Source organism: Abramis brama (genome assembly GCF_963993115.1).
Source record: "Abramis brama genome assembly, chromosome: 23".
Taxonomy (NCBI): Eukaryota; Metazoa; Chordata; class Actinopteri; order Cypriniformes; family Leuciscidae; genus Abramis; species Abramis brama.
The window spans coordinates 25,963,602-25,974,802 of NC_139985.1; the positions used below are offsets into that span (position 1 = coordinate 25,963,602).

Sequence of the window (11,201 nt, forward strand, 5' to 3'; positions counted from 1 at the left end):
CATTGATCACATCCTGAGCAAATGGTAGTCAATTATAGAATGGGACTGGGAGTGGGACACAGAGAACCTTCTCAGGCAATGGGGTGTCTCAACTTCATTAACATACTGTACAGACCACAGCTGTTACAACAAGAGGAACTTCAATTACATTAAGAGTTGTTAACTGTAACAGGATAAAAGGTTTAAGATTTGGAGGTTCTGGGTTCATTCTGACGCCGGTGAACCCAAGGTGCTTCGTGTACCTTGCCATCTCATTTTTGAAATCTTCGACGTCCACATCATTTTTTGTTTCATTGGCGAGCCACCCAGTGAGGGATTTCTAACAAAAAGTGGGGAAAGGTAAGAAAAAGCTGTTTTCTTTCTTTTATGCTGTTTTTTGTCAGGGAACCCCCTCGTTTAAAAAAATCTAGAAAGGAACATTTTAAGGACAGAAGAGAATTTGGTTTATTCAGTATTAGCAGGAGGAGTTGTTAAGCCTATTCCGTACGATTCCGTACGAAGATTCTAACGAAACTGAATCAGCCCGAAGCAGTGTGGTGGCAGAGTTGAATTGGAATTGTTGTTTCTAAAGTAACTGAAACAAAGTGCTTAAGTGTAAAGTTTCTAAAGTAACTGAAACTTGGTGCTGGTCTCTTATAATTCTGTTAAGATTCTAAAGTAATTGAATCAACCCGAAGTAGTGTGGTGGCAGAGTTATATTAGATTGGTTGTTTCTAAAGTAACTGAAACAAATGTGTATGTTTCTAACGTACTTGAAACTGATTGTTATAATTCTGAGGAAATTCTAAAGTAATTGAATAGACCCAACGCAGTGTGGTCACAGAATTATTTCACAACTATTGTGTGTTATAGTATAGACTAGTGAGTCTGACGCGCCGTCACTCTGTGAAGTTTAAAACAAGAACCCGAAGCAGTGGTTCTGCCCGACCTACTGTGGAAGTGTTTTAAATTTGATAAATATTGTTTAAACCCGAAGAACGGTGGCTAAGTAGGTTGTTTTAAGAATATAACATAAAACCAGACGTAGTGTGGTTTTGTCCGACTTAAGATGCACTGTGACAGACTGACAGTGTTACATTTCTTAACTGTTTTGTGTAATGAAATTTAAGGCCCAATGGATTGTGGCCGTGGTTAAGTTTAGAAGCCTCAGGTAGTGTGGCTAATTTGTTAATTTACGTCCGAAGTAATGGAGCTGTGAATAATTAGACTAACGGATATCTTAAAGGAACTAGATAATGTGTAGTCATTTAAATCAGACTTTGTGAATAACTATTAGATCACGAGATACTCTGAAGCCCGATAAGACTTTTGAAAATTGAAGCAATGATTGTGAAATACATCGCTAAACATGGTTCTCAGGAAATGTTTGATGGAATAGAGAATATTGTTGATTAACCATATAAGTGGGTTATCTCTAAGTTTGAAAATTATCCCAAAATGCCTAGGAACAAAAAAGAAAAAATCGATAATGCACTTCAAGCTGTTTGTGCTTTGTATAGTAACTAGGAGGAGAGTAGATGAGTTAGAGGTTGAAAATGAGCATCTCAATTTTGGGGTAATTAAAATAATAATAATAACTACCAGGCTAGTGAAATTATATGGAAGGAAGAAAAGATCAGGAAGTTGATTGTTTTGCTTGTGGAAAGATGGGACACAGGGGTCTTGTTTTTGTTTTGTTTTTCAAAACAAAACAAAAGTGTCACTTTTCACACAAAAGAAAGATGGGCTATCGTGATTCGCTTAAGAAAATAGGCACTTTAGAAACCCAGTTGGTACTGTTGAAAGGAAATAAAGAATAAGCCATTTACACCTTGTCAAACATATCACTGCACCAGAAACATGACTGTAGCTCAGTTAAAAGCAAATGCTGATGCAAAGTAGAATTAGTTTTACGTTAGTAACACATTTTAGAAAAAGGTTTACTATCAAAGGGGGGGGGGGGGGGATTCTTTATGAAAATTGTTTTATTAGCATTGATATGTAGTTGTAATTTATATTAAAAGTTTGAATGATATTAATTTTAAAATGAATTTTTAAGACATTACTGATGTTTGATGTTCATTTGATTAAACCGGTGACTTTAATGTTTTGAATGTGAAAAGATTCTTGTGGGGAAAAGGGGGGCAACCTCTTCTTTTAATTAATTGTTTCAGATATAAGCATCAAGATGTTTGTCTGAAATGTGTAACCTCCTGGAGAAAGATGAAATGGTCATTCGAAGGACGAGAAGGAAGTAGAACCAGTGGAGCCAGGAGATTTTCTCAAGAAAAAGAACAAAATACAGAGATTTCCAGACCTGCGAGATCCAGAACTCCAGGCCCTAAAAGACCTAGAAACCCTGGCCTGAGACCCACAATGGGATGGATGGAACTGATGAAGAGGCACAGACTCGAACAACACCAGTGACTGCTTCTTCTAGAAGGACTTTTTCCAAGTGGAAAAGAATGGACAATGAGAAGAGTAACAAGAGTGTTAAAAAAGTTATTGTGTGCACATCCCACCTTCTGGCAGGTGCTGGACAAAAAAGGGACTAATAAAGTAAAAAGATTGTAATGTCCGCAACACTGCTACTTACTCCCATATTTGAATAAAAAGGCAACGTTTCGACCCTACTGGGTCTTCCTCAGGCAAATGGTAAAACACATTTGATACAGAGATATATAGGCCTTACAATCAACTGACCCACCCTGTGATTACAATTAGCTTGATTGGGTCTGTTGAAGAGTAACAAGAGGACATTAAGAAACAAACCATTTCAGAAACTACGGACAGCAGTCTTTCCACATAAAGGGAAAACAAGTGGATAAAGTATGTCCACACTGAGAAAATGGACACAAAACACATGATAAAATGAAAAACCACACACACACACACACACACATTATATTGTCTATTGATTGTTGATTGTTTGAGTTATCAAAACTAAACAATATGCTAATATCACTGAGGAAAATGAAAGATAGACACTGTGATGAGCCCAACAAGGCCTTGAAGAAAGACAAGATTTTGCAAAACAAATGTATGATGGAGACTTAGATATGGCCTATTCTGGTTTAATATGGAATGTAACCTTTAAACGGCTGTATGCATCTTTCTTATTATTTGGCAATGCATTATGTTATGTGTTCTGTTTAAACGTCGAATTGTAGATAACTTAATGATCGCTTTAGGACACTCCTACTGGCTGTGATGGTTCTTGAATGTCTTCTCACCCACACCCAAGAAAATGTTTGTGTATCATCTTGTCAAATTTTAGAAGAGTCTCTTTGATAATTCTGCCCAATTGGATGGAGCTGTAACCAGTGTGCATGAGGTGTCGACCCAAAGACGGGTAAGATTCTCCGGTGGCCAGAGGGGGACAACCTAAGGCAGGGCTTCACCGCCACTGGGTACCTGCCCAACAGAGAAGGGAGGTGTAATCTGTGAGAAGGGAGTGGATGTGATGCTTCTTCTGGGCCAAGAGCATCAGAGAGGGGACTGTAAGAAATTGTAGTTTGTCTCAACCCAGATTCCACTCCAAAATATATTTTAGAATGAGCTCATCCCCAAAATGGCTTAATTATCATCGAGATGAAGGAAGTCAAGTTATATGGTTTCTTCACCATTGATCACATCCTGAGCAAATGGTAGTCAATTGAAGAATGGGACTGGGTGTGGGACACAGAGAACCTTCTCAGACAATGGGGTGTCTCAACTTCATTAACATACAGACCACAGCTCTTACAACAAGAGCAACTTCAATTACATTAAGAGTTGTTAACTGTAACAGGATAAAAGGTTTAAGATTTGGAGGTTCTGGGTTCATTCTGTCATGTAATAAAATTCATTTTTGAGATCTTCAACGTGCACATAATTTTTTCTTAAATACTGGTCTGTCTTTCAATACAATTAAGTACATTCAAGTCCCTTTTTCTATTACATTAGAATGGCATGAATGTGATTAAATTATGATAGATTTTAATTTTTGGGTGTCTTCATTGCTTTTAAACTGGCCATGCAAGCAGTCCTGGCTGCATTTTATGTAGTAGTCCTGGATATCATAATGAATATGATTAAGAAATAACATTTCCCATGCCTTTACCATATGTCTGAGAGAGCAGTCAACAAAAGATTGATCCCCATAGGAAATGAAAGTAGCACCCAATGGAAATCAACCCTGTCTTCTTCAGTTAACAATCATGTAAAGCTTTTTTAAACATTTATATTGGGCAACTAATCTTTTTTTTTTTCTTTTTTTTTTTGCTACACTGATGCCAGAAGAACTTTGGTATGACCTCAGTACTCAGTACTTTCATATGACCTCTATTTAGTTTCCTAAATATATTCCACATTGACAACAGTCTTTACATGTTTATATAACGCAAATCTACAATCACATCTGACCTACATGCAGGTTCAGGTGCAAGCATGATGGTTAGATCTACCCAGGGAACCCACACTTAAAGAAAAGGCCCAGCTGTGACTAATTTTCAGATGTAAAATCTTTTTCAGGCAAGACTTAGGAACACATGTGAGAGGCAAGCATCAAATGCTTTGCTTTCCCCATGGATTATGAAGTTACTGTTGCGTATCAAAAACAACATATGTTATCAAAAGTTTCAAATGAGTTTCAGTGTTTCCCACAGAATTAGATTCTATTTGCGGTGGTGTGGTGTTTGGGGACCGGGGGGGGGGGGGGGGGGGGGGGGGGGGGGGGTGATTAAGTTAAATATATCATATATATATATACATTATATAATATATATATATATTAATATATATATATATATATATATATATATATATATATATATATATATAATGTTTATATATACATCATATATATAAACTTTATATATATATATCATATATTTTTATTGACAAGTACACATTCCCATTGCCAACAGTTAGTGTCAGATAACTTAAAGACATAGCCATTGCTACACTTTCTATGCTATGACTGCTCCACAGACTTTTTGTTGCTAATTTTGCTCACACACAAACCTGGAACTGGACACACACACACACACACACACACACACACACAAACTCACAAACTTACTGACACACTCAAACACAGGCTCACACACACACATTCAAAAAGACTCACACACACACAGATTCAAACACAGACGCACACTCACACACACTCAGACCCAAACACATACTCAGACACACACAGGCTCACACACACACACACACACACACCAAACTGGACCTGGAGGTGGACACACACAGACTCAGACACACACACACACACACACGCACACCTGGAGATTGAGGTGGACAAAAACCAACACACACCAACCTGAACCTGGAGATAATAATAATATAATGTCTAGTCTGGTGGCTGTGATATGAACCTACCAACGTCCGTTGCAATGATTTTTGGAATGACTGATCGCGAGAGGAACAAATTACGTTTTAGTCGCATAACATCGGTTAATGGAAACGCCGTCATTTCGCAATAGTTGTAACGGATATTTAGAAGAAAAAAAATCGCAAAAGTTTTGCGCGAATCTGTAATGAAACGCGACCGCGCTTAACATCTAGACAACTTCTCAGAGTTGTGTTGAGCAACAGTGTTCATTATACTAACCATTCAACTCCGGATTGATTCTGGAATCTTCTCTGGGGGAATAAGCATTAAGCACCGGCAACAATCCGCCCTCTACATGCTCATGTTTTGATTCAGATCGTGCGGTAAGAGAAGGAGGGGCTAGTCGTGCCTCCATTGTCAGTTTGTGAGAGAAAGGGGGAGCAAGCAGCGCGAATAAAATACAATTTTACCCATATTAAATAGTTAAAAAATCTGAATCAATCCGTGGCGGTCAGCATTGATATGTGGCGGGCCGCCACAAATTAATGAATGTATGGGAAACCCTGAGTTTCAGCTGCTTTGATTTCCAACTGATAATCAGAGCCTGATTAAAATACAGCCAAATGAATTATGTTTTCTCTCTATATCATACTCCAAATACATTAAACCACATGCCTGATGTACAGTAAGTTGAGCAATGAAGGACTTTACATCAAACTGTACTTAAAAAAAAGCACCAAATAGCTGTAAATTGAATATTAAATAGCCGTTCTGAATGGTTGTGATTTTGTTTAGTGTTGCATTTTTGCTTTTGGTGAAAACAGAGTTGCTTGACACAGAAACTTTTACAGTTCAAGAATATTCTACTTTAAATTGCCACAAAAGACTCAATCTGCTTCTGAAGTTTATTTTAGACCATGTTTATAAGTATAGGAGCCAAACAGATGCTTTATGGATTTTGTACTTCCTGTTTACTTCAATTTACTTTCTGTTTACTTTCATTTAGCTATGGTGCTCCAATGTGCAGAAGGCCTTATTTGAGGAGGAAGAGAAAGTCAAAAACCTCTCTCAAAAAGTGAAAATCCTGGAAAAGGCCAACAATCACCTGAGAGACAAGGTGAAGAACATGAAACGTCTCTTGAGGCAGGCCAAACGAGAGACCAAAGAGCCAGTTCAAAGCTTCAAACAGCTTCACGAAGCCGAACCAGAGTTACCCCATCCACAGCAGGACACCACCCAGGACCAGAAGCCTACTCTCAGGAAAATCCTGCCCAAAAAGCTCAAGAACTAAGAGCTGTTCCTGCACTGAAGGAACGTTGATTGAAATGATGGTGTATTGGCAGATCTAGACCAGGGTTCACCAATCTCGGTCCTGGAGGGCCCCTGTCCTGCAGAGTTTAGCTCCAACCCCAATTAAACACACCTGAACCAGCTAATCAAGGTCTCACTAGGCATACTAGAAACTTTCAAACAGGTGTGTTGGAGCTGGTTGGAGCTAAACTCTGCAGGACAGCGGCCCTCCAGGACCGAGATTGGTGAACCCTGATCTAGACTAATGCTGAAAGGTCATAGGGATCTATGAAAATAGTGTAGCCTTCAAAAGGTTCTCATCTGCAATGAACCTTCTACTGTGGATTATACTTCAAAATGGATAGACAAATAAATCCATCTTGCAAAGAGGCATTAGACTAGTTAAACTGTTCTTTAATGACTTCAGAAGGTTTAGACAAACAACTTTTTTCATATAATAAGGCTACGTTCACACTGTAGGCAAAAGTGGCCCAAATCCAATTTTTCTTTTTTTGCTCATATGCCCCTCAGATGTGATTTTTATATATATCTAACGGTGTAAACAGAACAAACCACATGGAATCTAATCTTTTCGATTCTGATTTGTCTGAACACATCACCTTAAAAATGAACACATAAATGCTGACTTCTGTACCACTGTGTTTACTTGAGTATGACAGTGTGCTGTGCGCCGTCTTTGTTATCGTTCTTTTGCACTGGTTTCAGTCAGTTCAGGACTGAAACCAGTTCACACTCAAATCTGAAATTGGCCACGTGTGAACAGCCAAACAAAAAAATTCAGATCTGAGCAATGAATCAGAATTGAGCATTAAAGCTTGCAGTTTGAACATAGCCTAAAAGTACAATATCATCAAAACTAAAAATAACAAAAATCATACAATGTTTTGACTTTGATGAATATAAAGTATCATGATCCTTTATCAAAATCTGAAAATACTGATATATATATTACAACTTATATAACCACAGCATGAGGTTTAGGCCAGTAATCATCCAATCATAATCGAAAATAATGTTTTTGTGAAAGCAAATTTGGTCTTCCTGCCAAGATGCACATGTCATTGTTAATCGGGCAGAGCCTGACAAGATCACGGATACAGTTGTCTTGTGAATTTATTTGGCCAGGTGTTTATATGGAAATTAATTTTGGCACAGTGAAGCAACATTGACTTTCAGTTCACAAAAAGTCACCCTTACACATTACTCTAAAAGTCTTTCAGCTGAAACATCCATCTAGACACAAAATCTGGTTTTGAGCTTTTGTTTAGAAGTTCCATATTTGACCATTTATGGCTAAAACATAATCCTAAGAGTCAATGCACATCACAAATCTCCTTTTTTAGGATCAGCTTTCCTTTTTCCATTTAAGTTTTTATTTTTTATGAGTTTTATAATTGCAAACAGGGTGCTGAGCACCTGATATATATAACCTTTACTCAGTGAAGCTAAAGTGAAAATGTTCACCATTTAAGGAACCGTTTACTGAAAAGGTTTTAAAAATGGTGTTTTTTAATTGTAAAATAAAATGTACTATCATTTTCTGTTTAACACATTCACATGTATTCCAATGAGTAATTAAATAAACGTCACATTTCTCTTAATATTTGTCCATAATTTTTTATGTTTCTTTTATATGTAATGAATCTAATGATATCATAAAAAACAATGTTCCCTTTCGAGTTACGTTGTGACGACGAATGGGGTTTCGCTTAGAAAGCCTATCACCCTCGAGTATTACAAAACGAGCCAATGGCAAGGAAATGCCATGGGTCTGCGGAATTTGCATAGCGTAACTCCGCCCCACCGTGTGGGTATATAAGGAAGTACGCTGGCAACATGCAGTTATGTTTTTGCTTCGGAGCCAAGAGGTCCTCTTCACTCCTGCAAGGCTGTTTCTCTGTGTCTACTTCGAGCTTCTTCGAGACAAGCAGCTCTCCAGTCTGTGTTGGTGTGACAGCGTGATCCAGCAAGTTTCTCATCCTGCCTGCTGATCTGTGCAGTGGTCTGCAACAGCGTTTGTGTTTCTCCCTGGGCGCTTCAGCACAACTGCTGAGCTTCCTCTCACAAAAGAGCTTGCCGAGTCTGATCCAGAACTGACTGCCATGCTTTCCCGGGCAGCTGCGAGCATCGGGCTTGAGTGGAACCCTCCGCCATGTCCCGAGTGCTCAAGGCTTGATGATTTTTTTGGGGGACGGCGCATGCTGACACCCGTCAGCACCCGCCCTCAATTCTTTTCTTTCCGGAAGTGCATGAAGAGGTCATGAGATCATGGAAGTCTCCTTTGACTTTTTGCGACTACTCAGAGGCCTCTTCTGCCTTCTCTGCCCTTGCAGAGGCTGTGGCCAAAGGGTACACTGGGGTTCCCCCCGTGGAGTGTTCTGTGGTAACACAACTGTATCCCCACAGCGCCTCCACCTGGTGTGGAGACCCTAAGCACCACTCCAAAGCCTGTAGGTTTTTGTCTACTCTGGCGGGGCAGGCTGCCGCCTCACTGCATGCTAAGGCCATCCTTCAGGTCTACCAGGCTAGGGTGCTTACTGACATGCACAAGGGTAGGGCTGATCCAGGGCTCATGGAAGAGCTGCGTGCCACCTACGGCGATGGGCGACGAAGGTGACCGCACACTCCTTGGGTCAGGTGATGTCCACATGGAAACCTGCCGCCTCACTGCATGCTAAGGCCATCCTTCAGGTCTACCAGGCCAGGGTGCTTACTGACATGCACAAGGGTAGGGCTGATCCAGGGCTCGCAGAAGAGCTGCATGCCACCTACGGCGACGGGCAACGAAGGTGACCGCACGCTCCTTGGGTCAGGTGATGTCCACATGGAAACCTCCAGGAAAGAAACCTCTGGCTTAATCTGGTTGATATGTGCGAGGCTGAGCGAACCTCCGTCTGTGGTTCGCATGACCCCGCTGGTTCAGTTTTTGGAGCTTCCCAATCTGTCCTGCAGGCTCGCGAGAACCATCAGGCTTGGCTATGCGATTCAGTTTGCACGGTCTCCTCCCCGCTTTCGGGGAAACCGCTATACCGTGGTGGGTGGCCATGCCCCTGTCATGCGTGCAGAGGTCGCCACCCTGTGTTGGACCACCTACGATCGAGACCACCCCTCCAGCTGAAATGAAGACCGGCCTCTACAGCCCCTACTTCATAGTACCCAAGAAGAGCGGTGGGTTACGGCAAAACCCTTCTCAGGCTTCCATTCAAGATGTCGACAGTCTAACGCATTTTCGAATGTGTTCGTCCGTTGGATTGGTTTGCAGCAATCGACCTGAAGGACGTGTACTTTCATGTCTCCATTCTTCCTCGACACAGACTGTTTCTTTGGTTTGCTTTCGAGCCGCAGGCATACCAGTACACGGTTCTCCCATTCGAGTTAGCCTTGTCCCCTCGCGTCTTCACGAAAGTTGTCGAGGCAGCCCTTGTGCCACTCCGGCAACACAGGGTTTGCATCCTGAACTATCTCGAAGACTGGCTGCTCTTAGCTCAGTCTCGAGACCAGATTTGCGAACACAGGGATCTGGTGCTCCGACACCTTGCCCGTTTGGGCCTTTGGGTGAACTGGGAAAAGAGCAAACTCTCCCTTGGGCAGAGGATCTCTTTTCTTGGTATGGTTGAATCGGTCGTCATGTGCGCACAGCTTACGAGCGAGCGCGCACAGTCACTGCTGACTTGCCTGAGTCAATTCCAGAGCAAGATTACGGTTCCACTGAAGTTTTTTGAGAGGCTCCTGGGGCATATGACGTCCGCAGTGGAGGACCCGCTCGGACTGTTTCATATGAGACCGCTTCAGAATTGGCTTTGCAATCAAGTTCCGAGGTACGCATGGCAACCAGGCACGCTCCGAGTACCAGTTACTCTGACCTGCCGTCAGACCTTCACCCCGTGGACGAACCTCAGCTTTCTACGGGCCGGAGTGCCCTTAGAACGAGTTTCCAGGAATGTTGTTGTCTCAACAGATGCCTCCACCACAGGCTGGGGTGCCATGTGCAATGGACATGCTGCCGCATGCTCCTGGACAGGACCCCAGCGCCTTTGGCATGTCAATGAGTTGCTGGCGGTACATTTAGATCTACACCGCTTCCGTGCGTTGCTCGAGGACCAACACGTACTAGTCGCTCAGACAATACCGCGACAGTAGCGTACATCAACCGACAAGGTGGTCTATGCTCCCGCCGTATGTCGCAACTCGCCCACCACCTCCTCCTATGGAGTCATAAGCATCTGAGGTCGCTTCGAGCCATTCACATACCGGGAGAGCTGAACCGTGCAGCCTACGAGCTCTCACGGTTTCAGCCACTTCCTGGGGAATGGAGACTTCATCCCCAGTCGGTTCAGCTGATTTGGGAACAGTTCAGCAATGCACAGATAGATCTGTTTACCTCCCACGACTCTTCCCATTGCAGCCTGTTTTATTCCCTGACCGAGGGCACGCTCAGCACGGATGCACTGGCGCACAGCTGGCCGCGGGGCCTCTGCAAGTATGCGTTTCCCCCAGTGAGCCTCTCTCACAGACTCTGTGCAATATCAGTGAGGACGAGGAGCAGGTCATTTTGGTTGCGTCTCACTGGCCCACCCGGACCTGGTTCTCA

General features: G+C 42.1%; 1 protein-coding gene across 2 annotated transcripts in view; it reads left to right on the forward strand.

Annotated features, from left to right (window-relative positions):
- Positions 1-8,205, forward strand: part of ccdc3b (coiled-coil domain containing 3b) — a 37,989-nt gene extending 29,784 nt beyond the window's left edge. The window contains exons 3-4 of one of the 2 annotated variants that reach the window (XR_014604313.1): positions 6,306-6,654; positions 6,831-8,205. Coding sequence is in view for 1 of the 2 variants with exons in the window: in XM_084101243.1 (XP_083957369.1) it covers positions 6,306-6,590 (285 nt within the window). In the remaining variant the exon portion in view is untranslated. Of the gene's footprint in view, positions 1-6,305 lie in introns of both variants that reach the window. The other variant, XM_084101243.1, reaches the window with a different exon arrangement.
- The last annotated feature ends 2,996 nt before the right edge of the window (positions 8,206-11,201 follow it).